The sequence below is a fragment of the Hibiscus syriacus genome, unplaced genomic scaffold (genome assembly GCF_006381635.1).
Source record: "Hibiscus syriacus cultivar Baekdansim isolate YM2019G1 unplaced genomic scaffold, ASM638163v2 tig00110515_pilon, whole genome shotgun sequence".
Taxonomy (NCBI): domain Eukaryota; kingdom Viridiplantae; phylum Streptophyta; class Magnoliopsida; order Malvales; family Malvaceae; genus Hibiscus; species Hibiscus syriacus.
In genome coordinates this window covers 686,469-708,929 of record NW_024062769.1, presented here as the reverse complement: position 1 = coordinate 708,929, position 22,461 = coordinate 686,469, and the positions used below count along the sequence as shown (strand labels likewise).

Below are 22,461 nucleotides of genomic sequence, written 5' to 3'. Positions count from 1 at the left end.
GAACATCTCCAAACAACTGTCCATCGTTTCCCTTGAGTTTAGGAGCAAGGACCATAGGTGTAGGAGTGGGTGTTGACTCGTCTAAGTTTGACCTTTTCCACAACTCATAAATATATTTCTTCTAATTTAAAGCCAAGCCTTCTGAAGTATGTTCAACTTGCATCCCAAGAAAAAGCTCTAACTGACCCAAATCTTTAAGTGAAAACTCATTATTGATTGCTTGCACTACGTAATCCACTTTTATTTTCTGTCTTTCCTTGATGACAATATCATCAACATACACCATTAAAAGCACTTGTGAGCATGCTTAATTTATGATAAACAGAGAAGAAAATCAGCTTTTGAAACAGTAAAACTCAAGCTTTCAACAAGAAAATTTCTCAAGGTCTCAAACTATGCTCTAGGAACTTGTCTAAGCCCATAAAGAGCCTTCTTTAAACAACACACTAACTCTTTTCCATCTTCACTTCTCTGCTCAAATCCTGGAGCCTGACACATGTATATTTCCTCAGTTATCTTTCCATTTAGGAATATATTGTTGATATCGAACTGCCTAAGTGGCCAATCTTTCATGACATCAACAACAAGAACAATCCTTATTGTACTCGCTCGAACCACTGGACTAAATGTCTCCAAGAAGTCTCTTCCCACCATTTGCGAATAGCCCTTGGCTATTAGATGAGTCTTGAACCTGTCAACTGTTCCATCATGCTTCTTCTTCACTTTAAAAAGCCACTTGCAACCTACTGCCTTGCAAGTTGGTGGCAAAAGTTTTAACTCCCACATACCATTTTTCATAAGAGCATCATACTCATTATGAATAACTTCACGCCAAGCAGGATGCTGTAATGCTTCATAGACATTAGCTGGCTCTTGAGGACTTGTCTCAACAAGCAACACCTTAGGTTTAAAAATGCCAATTTTCCCACGAGTGACCATGGAATGAGTATTCTGAACAAATCGAGATGGTGGTGGCAGTGGTTAGGATGATGTAGTGGATATGGATGGTTCTGAAGTGGATGAATGAGATGGATGATATGGAGACAAAGTGAATTGATGTTGTAATGAAGTGAGAGATGGATCATGTGGTGAAGTGAAAGATGGTGATTCTATTGGTTCTGAGAGTGATGTGGTGGTGTGGAAGATGGTAAATTCAAAGGGTGATGTGACGAAACTGGAGATGATAATTCTAACAAGTGTTATGGTAATATAAGAGATGATAATGCTGATGAGGAAATCAACTTGCGTCTGTGTATGTTAGTGGAAGAAAAAGAAGAAGATGAAACAAACTCTTTTGAGGACAAAGGTTTTTGACACTTAAGTGCTTTTGACTAGTTCCAGTAGGACTCTTTAACTTTGACAGAGTAGAAGTATTAGGAAAATTTTAATGTTGTTGATAAGGAAACTCATGCTCTTCAAACCGAACATAGCTTGACACATATACACGACCGTTAGAATCTAAGCACTTATATCCCTTATGAGTAGGGGAATAACCCAAGAAAACACAAACAGAAGAACGAAACTGGAATTTGTGTTGGTCATAAGGTTTTAAAAAGGGTAACACACGCAACCAAAAACTCTTAAAAAACTATAATTTGGTGTTTTATGAAAACTCTTTTCATATGGTGATATGCCAAACAAAGCATGTGTAGGAAGTCGATTAATAAGAAACACTGCACTAGAAAAAGCATCATTCCAAAAACTTACAGGCATTGAAGCCTGAGGTAGCATAGAAAGACCTACCTCAACTATCTGTCGATGCTTCCTTTATACCAAGCCATTTTTTGAAGTATGAGGACATGATAATCTGTGCAATTTACCTTGTTCTTTCATGTAAACTTGAAGAGCACCAAATTTATCCCTTCCATCCGACTAAAAAACCTTGAGCTTGACACCAAATTGCCTCTCTACCTGTCTATGAAATTGGAGAAAAATAGTCTCGACATCAGATTTTTGCTTTAAAAAATAAATCCAAGTATATATGTTGTGAGCATCAATGAAATCAACATAGAACCTAAAACCATTAGAATATATGGGAGCAGGGCCCCACACATCAGCTACTACAAGCTCTAGAGGTTGTGTATAAACAATGTGAGTCATAAAAAGGCAACTTGTGTGATTTAGCAACTTGAGTGGGGGTAGCAGTTATGACAATAATAACATATTCAATTTCAGGTGGCAAACCATTCAATATAGCAGTAATATGTTCATGTTCTGATATTATCTCACCACAGCTAGCTAGATTGTCACAAACAAATTTATTTTTCATCAAATATTCTCTCATACTCAGTTCTCTCTTCCTCTGAGAATGAAGCATTCTCCTATAAGACATTAACCTATAAGTAGTTTTGCCACTGTACAACCTATGCAACGTATTCCAAATCTCAGCTGCAGTATTGAGTCCTATTAGATGAGGTAAAACGTCTTCACTAATAGTGGAGAGCAACCATGAAGCAAGAGCTTCATCTCGCTCCTCATACGGCTCATATTCAGGATTCAGACTTACTATGCCATCTCTAGTCACATACTGTGTAGGCCAAGAAATATTAGAATCTATATACTTCTGCAATCTGTGAGTTTTGATTGTAAGAAAGACTTGTTGATGCCATATCAGGTAATTGTGATAATCTAATGTCACATTAATCTTCTTAGTAGATAACAACCTATTAGAGGCAACAGAAGCATAACTAACAATAGCATTTAGGGCACTTTCATCCACAAAATTAGACATACAGAAAACAACACAGGCAGAAGGCGAATCGCAAAAGACCAACCAGAAAACAACAGATAACAGAGAAAGAAGAATGCAACATGCCAATCCAATCGGAAAAATAAAACAGTCTCACCAGAATCAAAGATCAATCGGAGAGCAGAGAAGATGCGACGAATCAATCTGATTAACAACAGTAACCAAACTTGACGCAGAACAGAAGCAAATCCACCTCATCAAGAAGCACAAAACATATCATTAGGCAATTTGCGACTGGAAGCAAAAAGAGGTTAAGCGAAGAAGAACAAAAACTGAAGAAAAAGAAGAAGCAAAAGAACTAAATCGGAGCAGAGCGGAAGACAAACGGTCGCAGGATCTTAAGCCAATGATACCATGACAAGAATTATACAACATTAGCTACAAGAGATCAACAATGGAGATTCAGTAAAGAAAGTATGGAAGAACTATGCACAAAGGATGAAGACGATAGGAATATTGACTAAGGTCAACAAAGGATAGTCAAAGACTAAGTAGCCGAATATTATTCATTTCATAAGAAATGGATTACATTACTTTGTTTAGAATAATAGATAGACCCACTATATATACAACAATCCAAATAACAAAATAGCCCAACTAAATAGAAGATAGTTACAATAAACTAACCATAAGGGTTACAATTAACCATATCTGAATAATACTCTAATAGTGAGCACCGCTAAATTTGAAGGAAAGTTTAATGTGCGTATTTATTTTTTCTATATGGTTAAAGCTGTAAATAAAGGGATCATAAAACTCGAGGTTGCACCACACTCCAAATTTACGGCATAACTATTTTTAATTTATCAGCATGCTGTGACATCGACACATACAACCTACCTTTAATGTATTAGCATGTTAGTGACAGACACAACACCCACATTCTGATCAAATTAATTTACTAAAATTGAATTAATTAATTTTTCTTTTACCGTTAGTTAATTTTGTTTAAAATCATTAATTGTATAAGAAAAAAAAATTAATTAATTCGTCGGTGACCGAATTAATTGATCTTTTATAATTCTTTAGATTAATTTAAATTTAATAGAGATAATCTTTTAATTGAGTTAAAATTTAATTATGTCTTGACAATTTATCGAGTCTAATATGATTTAAAAAATAATTTGGTCTTAATTCTTTATAAGTTTGAATTTAAAATAAATATATAATATGTATAATATATTATATATTATATATTAAATATTTTTTGATTAATTCATTTAATTAATCAATTTAGTACTAAATTAACCGTTAACTAAAAATTAAAGATTCTCTAACTAAACTAATTCGATGGTCAACCGTTTAAACTATTCATATAATTGGTTAATTTGATTAAAATCTAAAAGTGAATCGGGTGAAGCTAATACATTGTCTTGTCATCTTTTTGGGGCGTGAGTGACGCATCCGGAAAATGGAAGGGTTGAAATGGGAAAATGTAAACGGCCAAGAACTTCGTGGTTTAGCGATCTTAAAGATGAATGAAAAGTTGGTTTAGAAACCCATCACCAAATAAAAATGAAAAGAGAAGAATAGCTATCCCAACAAATTAGCAATGAAAAGAGGCATGGCAGTGCTTCCCTCACACAAAACACTCTAAAAATAGGATTCCCAATGCCCCCAGATCTTTTTGGCGGTTCAGATTTCACTCTTTACATGCCTTTCACTTCTCAACTTCCCATCTACTCTCCACCCTTTTCCCCATTCACAATCTCCTGCAAACCCCTTTGCTTCTTCCTTGTACTTGAATCTCTTTGTGGATCCCATTTTGTCCTTTGCTTCACTTTATTTAAGTGAGTGTGTGTGATTACCTAGTCAACTCAACACTGATCTCAATATCGATTCATTGAGATCAAACTTTATGGTTTTGGACTGTCATTTTCCTTAGGATTTTAACCTTGTTGATTGAATGGGACATAGATTCATGATGTCTCCCAACAGAGCTGAGGGGCAGCAGTTTGTTATCAACAATGGGATTCAAGAAGGTGTTCTTAATCCGCAACAGTTCACGGCGATCGACCCCATGGCGGCTGTGGTTTCGCACCAGGCCGATTGGCTTCAGTTCCAAATGGCTGCCGTTCAGCATCAGCAGCAGCAGCAACAGCAAATGACAATGTTGGATTCCAGTTTCAGTGTTCCGGAGTCGGTTTACGAAAACCGAGTTGTGGATGTTGGGTACAATGAGAGCCAACTAGCTATTACCATGGCGATGCCTGCAATGTTGGAGACATCTTCGGAATCTCGACCGACTGCGCCTAGGAAACACAGATTTTCGGATGTGATGGAGAAAACTATCGAGAGAAGGCAAAAGAGGATGATCAAGAACCGCGAGTCCGCAGCGAGGTCCAGGGCAAGGAAGCAGGTTGATAAATATATATATATATATATAAACACATATACATACATATATGGATATGTGGTCTTAAAATAAGCATGTGGTTGTTTGGTAATCGTAGGCTTATACCAATCAATTGGAGCTTGAAGTAAAGCAATTAAAGAAAACAAATAGCTGGCTCAAAAGGCAAAAGGTAACTTACTTGAACCTTCTTTCTTGCAAAAGAAGTAGATGCTTTAAGCATTAAAAGGAGACAACGAATGACCTGGGTTTTTTTTTCATTTTTATGAATGTTTATTAACAACATAAAATTGCAAGGAAATAGTTCAGTAACTTCAGTATTTTTATAAGATTTCTGAAACTTTTGAATCCATTTAGTGACCTTAGTAGTTAAAATGAGTGTAGTTCTAAGAGTGTAGTTCTTTCTTAAAATTCTTCCTTAATAGTTAAAATGGGTTTGAATAAGTCTTTGCAAGAAAAGTGTGGCTTTTCATCGGTCAATAAATAAGGATGAGTGAAAATAGATAGCTGATATTAGCTCTTCTTTTTTTCGTGAATATCTTTGTTAATCTCGTTCATCTATTTTCGCTAATCCAATAATTCTAAATCTATATAAAACTAAACCAAACCCATATATATGTAAAACATAGTTCCATGAATTGTTGGTTTTTTAAGGTTGTTAAAGTTTGGAAACGTTGAACAGTGACTACCCATTTTTTGTTTTAACAGGAAGTGGAGATGCTGTTGTCCTCAAATACAAATGATACAGTGCCGAAGTACCAGCTTCGACGTACGAGTTCAGCTTCGTTTTAGGATATTTGTTAATGGCTTACACCATTTTTTATTCATTACCAGCCTAAAAAAAATTATCATTAGCTATTCTATTTATTCATTCTTTAGTTAGATTCACTTAGCAACTCTCTTTCATTTATTTATTTTATTGTATTGAGATCTTTCTTTTCTTAATTTTTTTTACAATTAAGGTTTCTTATCATGAATTTTACTTTTTCTAAATAATTTTATTTCTAAATAATATTTTAAGTTATGTATGATTAGTAAGATACATTAATACACTAATAATTAATACCCTAACAATATTTTGAAAGACTCTTTATTCATTCACATTAAGCACAAGCAACCTAACAACCATCGAGGGTGCTTAATGTATCCGCTTTATACATGTAAAATTTTCTTAGCATTTTCTATAGATGTTGCTTGATACAATGATTTAATTTTTAGATGTTCAACTTGTAACCCTAAATAAAATATTATCTTTCTAAGGTATTTTTCTTAGTTTTTTTTCTTAGTTTTTTTTTCTTTAAGTACTGTATTATCACCAAAATCTCTTCATAAGACACAAAGATGTTTAAATTATCGGCGTTTTTTAGCGGTACTGTATTGTCACCAAAATCTCTTCATAAGACACAAAATCTCTTCTCACAAACACCACTAAAGGTTATGTTTCTTAGCGGCTTTTTTTGCCGTTATTTATCTTTTCTTTTGATGTGTTTTATCTCAAAAAAGTCGCTAAATGTTCTGACATATAATTGCGTTTGTGAATGTAAAACGCACTATTGACTACGTATATAGTGTCGTTTTCTGTATAAACACCGTAAAAGATCTAGAACTTTAGTGGTGTTTTTAAAAAATGCCAGTATTGACTATGTATTTAGTGGCGTTTTTTAATACAAATGCCGCGAATTAAAACTAATTTTTCAAATGTTGTTTTCTACTCTTTTGTTACTCAAATTTAACCTGTAGCATTATCCAATAAACTTGACATCCATAACAAAACTTAAAATCGATAACAAGAAACTTGAAATCCATAATAATAAATCAAAGTTTACATTAACGTAAAATATAATATAGTTCAACATTATTAACTAGAATAAACAATAATAACACCTAAGATGGTGAACTCTGGGGTTGATTTTGAAAGTTTTCACATTTTTTCTGATATGATGCTTCTCTATCAGATTCCCTTGCTTCAGTTTTGACTCCATTTCGATATTCGTCGCTTACCCTTGACAAATTCATCCAACTCTTATCTATTTCGTATTTCTGGATCATAAAAAGGGTAGAAGAACACGAGTGAAAAGCAAAAGCAATGAAGTAAACTCTGCCCTTCAAGGATCAGTACTACTTCGTTCAAAGAGAGTAAAACCAAAATAAATGCAACAAGAAAGAGCTACAATGTGTCAATGTACCAGCACCAGAGACGAACTAACTGGACTCAATCTACTACAACTACAATTTTCTGTCAGTACATTAATTCTCAAGCTGAATTTTAGTGTGATGGCAAAAAGAAAGTTATGACATTACTCTTCACCAAAAAATGCAAAACTTCTTTTTGGATAAATAATAATAACTTCCAAACAAAAGTAAACAACACATCACCCTTTACAAACCAAAATATTATCAGATAAGGTAGGTCCATATCTGATATGCTCCACCATGAGGTTCTTGATTGTACACAAACACAAAATGTCCAGCGCAAGAACTAAAATTCTAGAAAAGAAAAGCTTTATATATTTCATTTTAATCTTAGATTGTAAGCCTTCTTACTTGCCAGAAAAACATTGCACTAATCCAAGAAATTTTCTTGCAATTCACTCTAAAATCAAAGAACTGACAGCAAGGGTGGGTCTGGAAAATGGTAAATTGAGGAAGAAACAGAAACTCCAAAACCATGAAAATACCCAGCTAATATGAAGATATAAATAGAAATAAATAATCAACCAACAAAACACCATTCCTATGGCATAACATTATGTTTACCTGGAAAGCAGATACGATTTCGTATGTATTGCCTTGAAAATGATCGGGCTGCAAAAGAAAAATACAAAAATAAATAAATAAATCAATACCTAAATTTAGATTACCTACACTTGAATGTATTAAATGATCATATGACACATAAGAAACGATGAAAAGAGAATCTAAAATAGCCTTTACATGTTAAAAGAACCTACTTTCTCATTGATTGCATTTTGCATAAGGAAATCAACTTCTAAAACTAGATAATCTTAAAAGAACCTACGTTCTCAGGGATTGCATGTTACCACCAAATGTAAATACTTCACGCAATTTGCATCCCAAACTTGAGACTTGTGTCCTAGAACATACATGGGAATATGAGCACCATGGATCCTCTAAATACATTGGAAACTTAGAAAAATCCCATGTTAGCGCAATAGAGACTGTGATATCGCTCGTGATACGGCGATAGCGGAACCCTCCGCGACCGTTATTATATGATCGCGACACCTGCAATCACGCAATAGTGCTTGCTATGCCCGTAATCACGGTAAATGTGACTCGATCGCGATTTGAATACCAGCATAAACCATATCCGATACTCAAAACAAAGTCCAAGTAACTAAGTTTAGAATACCCGATAAAAATAATGTCTTGGGCAACCTACTCACTTCTAAAATATCAACTTTACACAAAAGGTTATTATGCCATGCAACAATGAAGTGGTTCCATAGAAGGAATTAACAGTGGAATTGCAGAAAAAAATTAGAAAAGGCAGTGGACTCACATTGTCCTTAGGTGACTCAAGTTCCCAATGCTGGGTGACAGCATACCTGATACTGTTCTAAATCAAACTCTCATTTCACTTTCTTTAATAAAAAAAAAATTAACAATTCAAAGTTTAGTTCAGGAAAGGAACACAGTTCCTTACAATGAGATAACAAAACCTTCAGCAAAACAAGCCACCATGTCCCATGTACAAGGATCAACCGAGTTACTATCCCAGCCATCAATAACATGACTATCATCTACATTCTCATCTACTTTCTCTCTCTTCACCATCATCAAAGCAGCCACTTTTATTTTCAATGCCACCCCAAAAACAAATCAACACTAAAGATTTCAACAGTTCTAAATCAATGGGGTATCATTCTTTTTTGACTTTTCCCGCTAATTTTTAAGATAATAAATTAAGAACCCAAAAAACCCACTTCATAGTTAACTCCTGCAACAGAATGGACCCAATAAACCCGACATAAAAGCAACACAAACTACTCACATTACATACTAAAGCAACGACAAAAAGAGAAGCTAAAGTTATTGACTTTGGGAAATGAAAGTAAGGTCAAAATCTACTGATTGAGAAGTTTGAATCAGCTAAAGTGTGGGTTTTTATTTTGAATCACATCTGTTTGCAGCTCATTGCTTTTAGATTCTCCATTTGTTTACAGTCTTCGGCTAAATAAGTTAATATTTTCGAGTATGAAAAAAGTAATGCAAAGGCTACACCAGATACGTTCAAACCAAACAAAATAGTTCAAACCAAACAAAAGGAGAACACTTTCCAGAGAAATAAAGCACACTTCCTGTGTTTTATCCTGTTTCTCAAAATTAAAATAATAAACATATTAGCAATCAAAAGGGTAAAGTTTGAATAATAAGGCTTACATTTTTATCACAACTAGGAATAGAGATATTCCCATCATACCAGTGAGCACTCATCACAGTTTCAATGTTATCAGCAATCAAATCCCTCGATTGCAAACTGTAACACATCCCTTGCGTCCCCATTGATATACCATCGCTAACCCCCAACGAGAGATTAGAAATGACGGCGCGATGACATTGTGCCGGAGATAAATAAGGCTTTTGGAACGATGATGGTGATTGGCGCGTTGAGTTGGAGGAAGAAGAACTTTTAAGAAGAGATTCAAAAGATTTTAAGGATCGGGCAGGAGAAAGGCTGGAGATATATTTATCTTTTGGTGATGTTTTGAGAAGAAACGCCATTAATGTATACGTTTTTACGGCGTTTGTATAACAAATGCCACTATTTACGTGTCTATTGTGGCGTTTTTTTGAAACGCCACTAAAGTATGTGTTTATAGCGGCGTTTGTGTAACAAATGGTGTTATATATCGGGCTATCATGGCATTTTAACATAAACGCCACTAAAGTACTCTTACTTTAGTGGCGTTTACACAAAAACGTCACTATATATCTGGCTATAGAGGCTTTTTACATAAACGCCACTATAGTACGAGGTTTTAGCGGCGTTTTTATAAAATCGCCACTATATATCTGGCTATAGCGGTGTTTTCTACATAAACACCACTAAAGTATGTTTTTCTAGCGTCGTTTTCCCACAAACACCGCTCAATTAGTCATATTATTTAAATAAAATGTCGAACTATTATTATTAATGACTGTCTAAAGATTATCTTTCATTAGATATGCTGGGTTCTTTTCTCGAAAGAAGATAAAGGACAATTATAGAAACACAACGCAATCATGTTTGACACTTGGTTGAAATCTAAATACTTAACTTAGAAGCTATTTTCAATATATGGCTATAGCGGCGTTTTTAACATAAACGCCACTAGAGTATGTGTTTCTAGCGACGTTTCCCCAAAAAACGCCTCTATATCTTAGGAGTTTGTCTAAAAACGTCGCTATATATAAAAAATTAACGGCATTTTCTCTAAAAAATGCTGCTAAAATCACCGCTACAAATCTGTTTTGCTATAGTATATGTCTAAAAAATTAACGGTAATTGGTTCTGTTGAGTGGCTCGAGTTTGGACAAATCGTGAATGTACTTGTTGATAGTGAAAGACAGTTGAGCAGTTAAAAACTTGCTTCTAAATGGTAATAACAAAGTATTGTAAAATAAATAAATTAGCACTAATTTGAGCACCATTTTACAGACAAAAAAAAAATAAACAACGAACCTCAAGCCCAAACCAAATGCCACCGCTTCCTGCACAAACCATGGGAAAACCGCTCCAGTATTCCACTGCAGAAACAAATGCCAGAAACCAAAATTCAATCATTTCATTTATGTAAATGGGTATTTAACTTAGGCAAAAACACTGTAAGAGGGGTTCGATTCCCATTCGAAATCCTTCCCAAAACAATATTGTAACACTTTGTAAAGGTTATTCATCTTTTTTTTATTATGTTCGAATAGCTTATTTTTTATGTGCTCTTTCTCTGTTGGTTAATTTCGAAACCCAGTAGTAAAAAAACTTCTTTTAGTTCGAATAAAATTATCCCCTCCTATTTCATTTTTTTAAAAACATATACAATGATTTTCTGAAAAAAAACCCTTGCATGTTTCGAATAAAAAAATAAAATAGTGTTTTTTCCTGATAGTCAACCAACAATCCAACAGTTTTTACAGTAAATAAAACGAAATAAAGGGGGCTTTATCAGAATCTTACCTTGAGTCATCGGAGGAGTCACTGGAGCTCGAAAGTTGAACGGTCTCGGCCATTTCATGGCGATGGAGGACGTTTCATGCGAAACCAAGCCTTGATCCGTGATGAGAGCCTGAGACGAGCCTCCCCGTGAATTTTGGTGGCTAACGGCCACCGAAAGCGGTGGCGGTACAACGGTAGGCGGCGACTGCGAGACGGCCAGACTTTGCCCGACCGAGGGAAGGGGAGAGCTGTCCATTTTTTTTCCTGTTTTGAGTTTCAAATGAGAAAAAAGGCAAGAATTTGATATATATAGTGTTAAGTAATGGTTTAATTGTGTTTTAAATCCCTTAAACTTTGCCATGTTTTTATATTTTGGTTCATATAGGGACCAAAATTGATATTTTCCATTTTTTCTGTGCATGCTTTATTTTTTGGTATATTTACTATTTTAGTCCCTAAAATTTGCTGTGTTTTTACATTTTGGTCACTGGACCTTTCGTTTCTAATTTATTACAATTTTTTATTTCTATTTTGTTTTATTTTAATTTAGTCACTGTTAGTTTCTGATTTAGCTACTGTTATTTTAATTTTTGCATTTTGGTCAATGTTTATTTCTGATTTAGTTACTAACTTTTTCTTTTCATTTTAGTCATTTTTATTTTCTTTTTTTCAATTTAGCTCTTACATTTTTGTTTATTTTAATTTAGTCCATATTGCATGTTTAGTTTATTATCTTTTAGTTTAGTAATTTTATATTTATGCAATTAGGTCCTCATATTTTAGGTCTATTTTATTTTATGTGTTTTTGTTTGTTTATTTTTATTTATTTATTGTTTTATAAATTAATTTATTATTAAATGTTTCTTTTTTCATAGTTTAAATTCTAGATTTAGTTTTAAATTATATTAGTACTCGAATCAAATGTAGAAATTAGGATGACACATTAATTTTAATTAGTTTTAAATATAGGATAATTGTTGAACTATATTTTGATATAACAATTTATGGCAAAATGTTTTTGGACTTGAATTGAATTTATTCAAAGTTTTCAAAAGATTTCAAAAATAATTCAAAGTCCATTAAATTCGGATTTGAGGTAAAAAAAACAAAGAAGTACCGATATTTCTTCATGTAGTATTGATACCATATGAATGGGTATCGATACTCTTTATGTAGTACCGATACCATAGACAAGAGTAGTATTGATACCATTAAGGTAGTACCGATACTACATAAAGGCTCAAAACATCAAATGCAAAAAGGGTATCGATACCATGTAAGGGTATCGATACCACAGTACAAAGTAGTACCCATACCCCTTAGGCTAGTATTGATACCATTAAGGTAGTATCGATACCCTATGAAGGAGTACCGATACTTCCTATTATGGACAACCTTGTTTTGCAGGAAATTAATCCCCAACGGCTATATACGAATTCAAACTCATTTCAAGCTATAAAAACAAGCTGATGACACTTGAAGAAGAAAGAGAACAACTATCCAAGCAATCAAACACAAGAGAAGAGTTTTTCATTCTTATTTTATCTTTCTCTTATAAATATTTCTGTTCTTGTGAGCTTAATTATTGTAAACACCTACCTTAGAGAGTTTTCTTATTTACATTTCCTTTCATTGTAAAGGGTTTTTGGTTCTAGCTGAGTATGCTAAAAGCTAGGGAAAAGGTTCTAGTTTAGCCCGTGAAAAACTAGGGAGTTGTAAAAGGTTATGTCTTTATCCTCAAAAGAAAGAACAAATTAGTGAATTTGTTTGAAAATCCTTGGTGAGAGCTAAGGTAGTGGATGTAGACTTGGTTGAGAAGTCGAACCACTATAAATCGTTGTGCAAATTTTCTATCTTTCAATCTCCTTACTCTCTAAACACAAAAATTGACCTGACCCCTCTTGATAAACCCTTTTGGTTATCGATTCGAGCTTCCGTAAATCCCAACAATTGGTATCAGAGCTTGACTCATTATAAGGTTTCACATCCTTGAGATGATCCTCAAAGAAGCTCTACCAATTCTCGATGCAACAAACAAAGAAATGGCTTCAACCTCCGGTGCCTATTACATTGGAGATTCACTTATTATGGATTCACAACAGGTCAACAAGCCACCCTTCTTCAATGGAGAAAATTATGTCCATTGGAAGAATAAGATGATGTTCTTTATTCAGGCCTGCGATCTAGGAGCTTGGAACTCAATCATGAAGGGTTACTCACTCCACCTGGCGAGATAGATGATTGGGATGATTGGAGTAATGAATAGAAGAAAAAGTTCAGCATAATGCCAAGGCTATGCACATTCTCTTTTGTGCTTTAGGCCCAGATAAATATGGAAGAATCTCATCTTGTTCCAGTGCCAAAGAGATTTGGGATAAGCTCCAAGTCACTCATGAAGGAACCAACGAAGTGAGGGAAACAAAAATGAGTCTTCTCAACCATAGCTACGAGAACTTTAAGATGAAACCCGATGAAGACATAAAAGCTATGACATATAGATTTTTCATGATTGTCAATGTCTCAGGGGATTTGGAGAAGTAATACCTAATGAGAAGCTTGTGAGGAAGATGATATACTCTCTTCCAAAGTCGTGGCAATCGAAGAAGACACCCATTATCGAAGCTAGAGACCTAAAGTCTCTCACTCTCGATGAGCTAATTGGTTCCCTTCTCACTCATGAGGTGATTTTGAAGGAAGAAGAAAAGAAAAACAAGAAGAAGAAAGAGGTAGTCATTGCCTTCAAATCCACCAATGAAAGCTATCAAGATTCAAGTGATGAGGTGGATGAAGACAATGATGAACAAGAAGATGAGATGGCCAAGTTCTTCAAAGAGTTAAAGAGATTCATGACTTCTAAGGAAGTGAAGCATGAATCAACCAAGAAGAAGAGTCCCCCGGTGTGCTTCAATTGTCAAAGAACGGGGCATGTCAAGTATGATTGTCCCCTTTTAAGAAAGAAGGGATCATCTAAGAAGAAGGCATTTGTTGCAGCTTGGAGTGATGAAGATGACTCCAATGATGAAGAAGAAGTAGTCAACCTATGCCTCATGACCAACGAAGAAGAATCCAAGGTATCTTCTAACTTAAATGAATTAAATTAATGTTCTTTTGATGAATTAAAAGATGCTTATAATGTGTTGTATTTGGGATACGAGACCATGAATTCCAAATATAAGAAATTAATTTCAAAACATAAAAATGAAAATAATTTGGTTTTGAAAGCAAAAGTTGATTTTGAAAATCAAAATGAAATTTTGCAAAATGATTTTGAGCTTTCAAAAGTCAAAATCAATGATTTAGAAAAGAAACTTTTAATTTAAAAGTTAAGCTTGAAAGCTTAACAAAAGAAAAAGAATTAATTTCTAAAAACAACTCATTATGTTTAAAAATGGCAAAATGCTCACATTCTCATTTTCATGGTCATTTGGAACATACGTGTCCCATAAAGAAAAGAAAATCTTTTAAAAATAGACAAGTATGGGTTCGCAAGGGAACAAGGGGCATTGAAACTAACGTCTAAGGATACAAAGCAATTTGGATACAAAAAACGAAATAAATGTCTATTGTAGGTGTGTGGGAGCAATGGTGATGAAGGTGAAGAAATCAAGATGCTCTAGCCACACTTTTGAAAAGGAATGGGTAACCTCTAAGCTTAATGCTTTTGATTTTGGTTATTTCGGTTGCTCATTTAAGTTTAAGCATGCATGAGTTTTGATTTTAAATGATTATGCATTGTTTTTAATCTCATGTATATTGAAAAATGTTTTATGATGAACATTTTAAAATTTTAATATTTTTTTAATAATTTTAGTTCATTATAAGGAATTTTGGTCAAAATTGTTTTAAATGTAAATGATATCTCTCTAACAATTGATATCAATTTTTCAAATGTTTTAATTTTATAACATTTAATTTTTACCTAAATTTAAATGATTATGCATGTGTTTTAAATGAAAAAATATCTCTTTAACAATTGATATCAAATTTTTCAAATGCATAACATTTTTGGAAAGCTTTATGCATATGTACTTAATTTCAAAAATTGGAATTGCATAAAGTATTTTAGACTTGGATACATTGAATTTCATGTGCTACTAACATGTTTGTTATTCTTTGTTGAAATTCAATTTTGTTTAAGTGTCAAGATTTTAAAGCTAAATTTTGTTTGGAATGCATTTATTGAGGGGGAGCTTTGATTTTTTCAAATGATTTTTAAATGTCAAATTTATCACTTACTCTCCAAAGTTATTTTAGAACTTTAAAGATTGATTTATTTTTGATATAACAAAATGGGGGAGAAGTATGGTTTGAAAAATTCAATTTCTCAATGAAAAAGGGGGAGCTAAACATATTCATATATTTTCCAACAATTGGTAACAATTGATATCTTTTTCTTTAAATATTTTATTAAGGGGGAGTTTTGCCAAAAACAATTTTTCAACAAATTTTCAAATGTTTTGTTATATCAAAAAGGGGGAGATTGTTAAACTATATTTTGATATAACAATTTATGGCAAAAATATTTTTGGACTTGAATTGAATTTATTCAAAGTTTTCAAAAGATTTCAAAAATAATTCAAAGTCCATTAAATTCGGATTTGAGCCAAAAAATACAAAGAAGTACCGATACTACTTCATGTAGTATCGATACCACATGAATGGGTATCGATACCTTTTATATAGTATCGATACCATAGATAATAGTAGTATTGATACCATTAAGGTAGTACCGATACTACCATAAAGGTTCAAAACATCGAATGCAAAAAGTGTATCGATACCATGCAAGGGTATCGATACCATAGTGCAAAGTAGTACCGATACCCCTTAGGCAGTATCGATAATATAAGGCTCCAACGGCTAGTAACGACTAGTTAAATTTAAAATTAACAAAATAGTACCGATAACCTATGAAGGAGTATCGATACTTCCTATTATGGACAACCTTGTTTTGCATGAAATTAATCCCCAACGGGTCCAAAATATCCCCAACTATATACGACTTCAAACTCATTTCAAGCTATAAAAACGAGCTGAGGACACTTGAATAAGAAAGAGAACAACTAGGGAGTTGTAAAAGGTTATCTCTTTGTCCTCAAAAGAAAGAACAAATTAGTGAATTTGTTGGAAAATCCTTGGTGAGGAGCTAAGGTAGTGGATGTAGACTTGGTTGAGAAGTCGAACCACTATAAATCACTGTGCAAATTTTCTATTTTCAATCTCTTTACTCCTTAAACACAAAAACCGACCCGAGCCCTCTTGGCGAACCCTTTCGGTTATCGATTCGAGCTTCCGCAAATCCTAATATAATCAACTAGCTACCAATTTTTGGGTGCTTTTGGGGGTGCTAATCTTTCCCCACACGTAACTGACTCACAAACCTGATTTTTGGATTTTTGCAGACCCCAAAACTCAGTATTTTGATAAAAATAAATGTTTTATTAAAATCACCTAATTTTTATGGTGTTCCAATTGCACCTTAACTGATTGGTTGTGACTCTTCACATTTTGAAAATTATTTTCAAAGAGAAAACTCTCGAGTCGGTATCGGTCTTCCCCCGCTCGGGTGAAAAACGGTGTTGACAGCTTGGCGACTCCACTTGGGACGTTTTGTTTTTAAAACAACTTGATAATCGAGCCATGATTTGGTTACCGTATATATAGGATTTTGGAAATTATGAGTTCAATCTTATTTTGATTTACAATTCATTATGATTTTTCAAAAGAAAAAAATTATTTTCTCTCTGGTTAATGCTTATACTTCTGTGAATATTTAAGACTGTTGCATATCATAGCTCTAAACCCGAGCTCTAACCCGATTTACCTAAGTAGGGAGAAACGTCACTCCTCATGAGGAGTATTGGGCTTCCTTGTGTGGGTCTGATAAAGTATCTATGGAAAGCACCCTAAGTTACGTATCCGATATCATATCCATGGTACGCTTTTAGTGGTGTGATTCTCTGAGCCGAACCCGATTCATAAGTTTGTAATGGGCCAGAATCGGGGTCGACCTTAGCAGGTTGTAAAAATTGCTCGGGAACCTTTGCTAGAACCCCTCCTCATATAGAGAATTTAGTAAGCCTACCCCACTAGAGCCATGTGGAGAACCTAGGAGAATTAGAACGCATACAGTTAGGACTATTAATTTCTTTTACATGATTTATTTTTTCATTCTCAACTTTGACTCGAATTTAAATAATTTCTGCTAAGATTGCATTTTTTACTAATCATTTCAAGTAACTCGATTCTCTTTGTCTTGTTTACACTAACATTGATTTCTTTTTGTATGATCTTGTTGCATTCTTGCATGAACATGAGATATTATCCAAAGGTATTGATCCCTAAATAACTGATCATTTAGAAGGTTCTTGAAAAAACAATGCCCGTAGCAATGCCTTTCGCTGGGATCGGTAAGATTTTGAAGATGCTCTACGTAGATCGAGTAGTGTCAAGAGGGAGTCTACCTACCAAGGAGACGTGCCATACATTTTCCTACTAAGGTAACAAGTTGGACTCGAGACGATTCGACGCCGAAGTCAAAAGTTGAAGATCACGAACAAGCTCGAAAGACTTCTAAAGTAGGAGACTAGATAGAAGCTTTGAAGATGATGCAGTACCCAGATGCTCGCATGAGCTAGGCAACTTACAGATGGACCAGATCTTCACTTCCCCAGTGTACCGAGACATTGTCAGTTTTTGAGAATTGTTCTAAGAATTTGGGATCAATTCCTTGTTGCATTTACATCTCGCATTTTGCACTCCCATTTTTGCATCTTTGTATTTGCATGTGAATCTTTTCATAAGTATATACACATGGTGCATTACATGGTATATATATTGCATCTCAACATGTGCACTAATCATGGATTCTAAGAGTAACTTCTGGAGAGTTTTGTGATAAAAGTTTGAGATAAGATGAAGTCACACCATTCGTACCAAAAAAGAATTGAAAGTTATGGACGTGATGTTATCACCATCTGAAGATCAAGGCACCTCATTGAGAATTGTGGGGCACTGAAGTGCAAGATTCATAACCTGATAGAATCAAGGGCATAGACAATCAAAGAAGGATAGGGGCGTTGCATATACTACTTGCACTTAGAGCATTGTTTTGTTTGAAATCGTTTTTGTTCTGTCTTTAATATTTGCTTAATCTTTTAATGATTGAACTTATGCTACCTTCTAAGGTTGAATAATTGAACGAGTTTTAATCTTTAGTTCTTCGAAAATCAAATGAATTACAGATTCTCTTAATTCTTCAAGAATTGTGGATTTTTTTACATATGACAAGATTAAACCTTTCTTATCCTGTCTAAAACCCCAAAAATAAAATCTCTTGATTTTTTACCCAAAATAATTCTTGGTCACTACCAAAGAACCAAATTTAGACATTCATTCTCTTTTAGACTTTGAAACATTGCTTTTATCTTTTTCGAGACAAAAATTCATACCCTTACTTTTCTTTGAGCCAATAAAGTCACACCATTGTCTTCTTAGATGCAAAACCAACATTTTATCAATAAAACCTAAGACATTGAATTCAAGATGTTCACTTGGACGTAAACCTTCCCACAACTTGGGGCATCTCGCATCACCTTCCTGAAGATTAGCCTGAACAATTGAGACACGCTAGAAGAAAGAAGCATGAAAAAAAGGAAGAAATTAATTCAAAATAATTCCATCATGCATTAATTACATTGTTTTCAAGTGAATAAAATTAATCCTGAAAATCTATCCCCCTAGGGATACATCTTTTGCAAGATTTCTGTGTATGAAATGATGAACGACTTTCTTTCTTTATCCCTTTACAAAAGGAGAAAATATATCCCTTGTGTCCCCTTTGAGCCTAAATTATGTTTTCTTCTGACTCAACCCTAACCAAGGATCACCCTCCACATTGAGGGGCAAGGTGGAGAAAATCTGCTCTCATGAGTGAAGACCATCAATCCAAATGAGATACCGAAAGGTGAACCAAATGCAAAATGAGAAGATCAAATTGAGGCGAGGATAAAAGCAAAGAAAAAAGAGCAAAGAAAAATAGAGCAAAGAAAAAAATAAAAAGCAAAGAAGAAAGAAAAAGAAAAGAAAAACAAAGAAAAATAGGACAAGAAGCACATGCAAAGAGTTCATCGACTCAAATGACGTATCAATTTTCAAACCATGAGATTGATCAAGCACAGTCATTTCAGAATCAGTTCACCAAAAGATTATAGAACATCCAAAGATCATAAAGGACGCATATGAGCATAGTCAAATAAAAAACCAAGATTGAAGAAAACAAAATGAATAGATCCTTGGTTCAATAACCCTTAAACACTTGTTTGGGCCTTTTATCCCTTTCTTTCATAACCGTGAGCCCTAGCCTACGTTAAGTACCTGAAAAGTCCCTTCTAATCATACATGGATTTCTAAACATAAGAGACTAGCTTCATATTTCATCCCGCGCATCAAGTTAATTTTTTATTTACAAAATGGTTTTCTAAAATCTTTAATGCATGATAGAGGAAAAATAACAAGGGGGTTCAAGAAGTAAACTTTGAATAACGTATTGAAACCAAAGGAGGATTTGAGTTGAAAACCTGAAAAGGTGGCTCGAATATGAAGATGATACAGTTGCTATCCCTTGATAAGACATCACACAACCCGAGTGTGATCATGAGAGCTGGGAACCGGAGAACACTTTCCAGTAGATGAGCATACAAGTTACCCCATCAGATCAGTGAACATCAAAGAAATGGGAATGCGAAACCTTTGACCAAAAATAACTACCTGAGACATTTTATCCTTTCATACTTAACCATACCTCCAAGATAGCATTGATTTTGACACTTGTCAAATGGCTATAATTTATTTTGAAGGATTAAGAGTGTAATTAATTCTTTGATATCCAATGAACTCTTGTTTTATGATTTGTCTCAATCGTGAAACCTAGAAAAGGGCATTATTTTCTCAAAATCTTTGATTAAACATTTTTCAAAACTTTTTGATATTTTCAGATTCTTGAAAATAAAAGAAGAAAAAAAATTTCAAACAAGATAATCTCTCTGGAGTGGATCTTGGTGGTTGACATGTGGATCTCAAACACAAAGCTCATGCTTACAATCAGTCCTGAAGCAAGAAATGATGAATGTTGGGGCATCTTTGGAGATTCAATATCGTGAAGTAAATGATCAGATCTTCTGAAGGCTTTTCCTCCACATGTAGGAGCAAGCAGACTATCGATGCCTTTGAGAATGTTTCTCTCGAAACAAAGAGTCGTCTCGCTCGAGACTAGTTTTCTTAGAAACAAATTTTGTCTCGCTTGAGACAGTCTTATTTAATACAGAGGATTTATCTCACTTGAGATTGTTTTTCTTAAAACAGACTTTGTCTCGCTTGAGACGGTTTTACTAGAAAGAAGACATTTCATTTGACTCAAGATTGTTTTTCTTAAAACAAGATTTGTCTCTCTTAAGACATTTTTACTCGAAAGAATACATTTCATTTCAATCAAGATTATTTTTCTTAAAACAGATTTTGTCTCGCTTGAGACAGTTTTTACTCAAAATAAGATATTTCATTTCACTACATGTTGTTTTTCTTAAAACAAGATTTTTCTCGCTTAAGACAGTTTTTACTCAAAACAAGAAGATTCATTTCACTCAAGGTTTTTTTCTTAAAACCAGATTTTATCTCGCTTGAGATAGTTTCACTTGAAACAGAAGATTTTGTCTCGCTTGAGATATTTTCTCTCGAAAAAGAAGATTTTATCTCGCTTGAGATAGTTTCACTCAAACAAAAGATTTTATCTTGCTTGAGATAGTTTCACTTGAAACAGAAAATTTTATCTAACTTGAGATAGTTTCCCTTGAAACAGAATATTTTATCTAGCTTGAGATAGTTTCCCTCGAAACAGAAGATTTTGTCTCCCTTGAGATAATTTCCCTTGAAACAAAAGATTTTATCTCGCTTGAGATAGTTTCCCTCGAAACAGAAGATTTTATCTCACTTGAGATAGTTTCACTTGAAACAAAAGATTTTGTCTCTCTTGAGATAGTTTCCCTCAAAACATAAGATGTTATCTGGCTTGAGATAGTTTCCCTCGAAACAGAAGATTTTATCTCGGTTGAGATTGTTTCCCCTGAAACAGAAGATTTTATCTTGCTTGAGATAGTTTCCCTCGAAACAGAAGATTTAGTCTCGCTTGAGATAGTTTCCCTTGAAATAGAAGATTTTATCTCGCCTGAGATAGTTCCACTTGAAACAGAAGATTTTATCTCACTTGAGATAGTTTCACTGGAAACAAAATATTTATGTTACTTGAGATTGTTCTTCTTAAAGCAAATTATGCCTGACTCGAGGGACCAACGTGATTTGTAGGGGTTCCTTGATGACAACTAAGAAACTATGCCTGATTTTCAGGGGTTTCTTGATGATGATTTTCAATGAATTTTTATAATAAACTAAGCTCGAGGAACCAACGTGATATGTAGGGGTTCCTTGATGACAACTAAGAAACTAAGCTTGATTTTAGGGGTTTCTTGATGATGATTTTTAATGAATTTTTATAAAAAAAACTATGCTAGAGGGACCAACGTGATATGTAGGGGTTCCTTGATGACAACTGAGAAACTAAGCTTGATTTTCAAGGGTTTCTTGATGAGTAAGTCATTCGGGTCATCAGTAAGTCTTTCGAGCATGATGCATAAGTCCTTCGGGCCATTTATAAGTCTTTCGAGAAAGATGATAAGACTTTCAGGCCATCCATAAGACTTTCGGGAAGAATGTTTTCAACATTTCTAGTATTCGATTCATCACATATGGAGTTGAATCAACAACACCTCACTCGAGGGACCAACATTGTCATTAGAGAATTCATAATGAAGGAGCTTGTTCAACCTTTTTCACAACACATCGAATCAGAAATGCATCACTCGAGGGATCAACATTTTCAATAGAAAGATCATGATGAGAAGAACCTATAGCTTGAAGAACTGAAGATTGAGACTCACCCGAGAGAACGGAGCAAAGATGACACCATTTGTAGAAGGGAAGATTTCACATAAAGAGATGAATTGACATTCCCAGCAAAGAGTTCGTAGCGTGACAATAAGAGACCAAGATGAAAAATGGCGCTATATTATCTTTGCTTTATTCTCGTTTCATAGCAATGAGCAAAGAGGGGCAGCTTTGAGCACTATTTTACAGACCCAAAAATAATAA

General features: G+C 34.1%; 1 protein-coding gene across 1 annotated transcript; it reads left to right on the top strand.

Moving 5' to 3' along the window:
- Positions 1–4,673: 4,673 nt before the first annotated feature.
- LOC120130147 (ABSCISIC ACID-INSENSITIVE 5-like protein 2) lies at positions 4,674–5,938 on the top strand. The gene is made up of 3 exons (XM_039147466.1): positions 4,674–5,108; positions 5,203–5,274; positions 5,811–5,938. The coding sequence occupies exons 1-3, from the start codon at positions 4,674–4,676 to the stop codon at positions 5,892–5,894; spliced, it is 591 nt and encodes a 196-aa protein (XP_039003397.1). The 3' UTR covers positions 5,895–5,938.
- Positions 5,939–22,461: the final 16,523 nt, after the last annotated feature.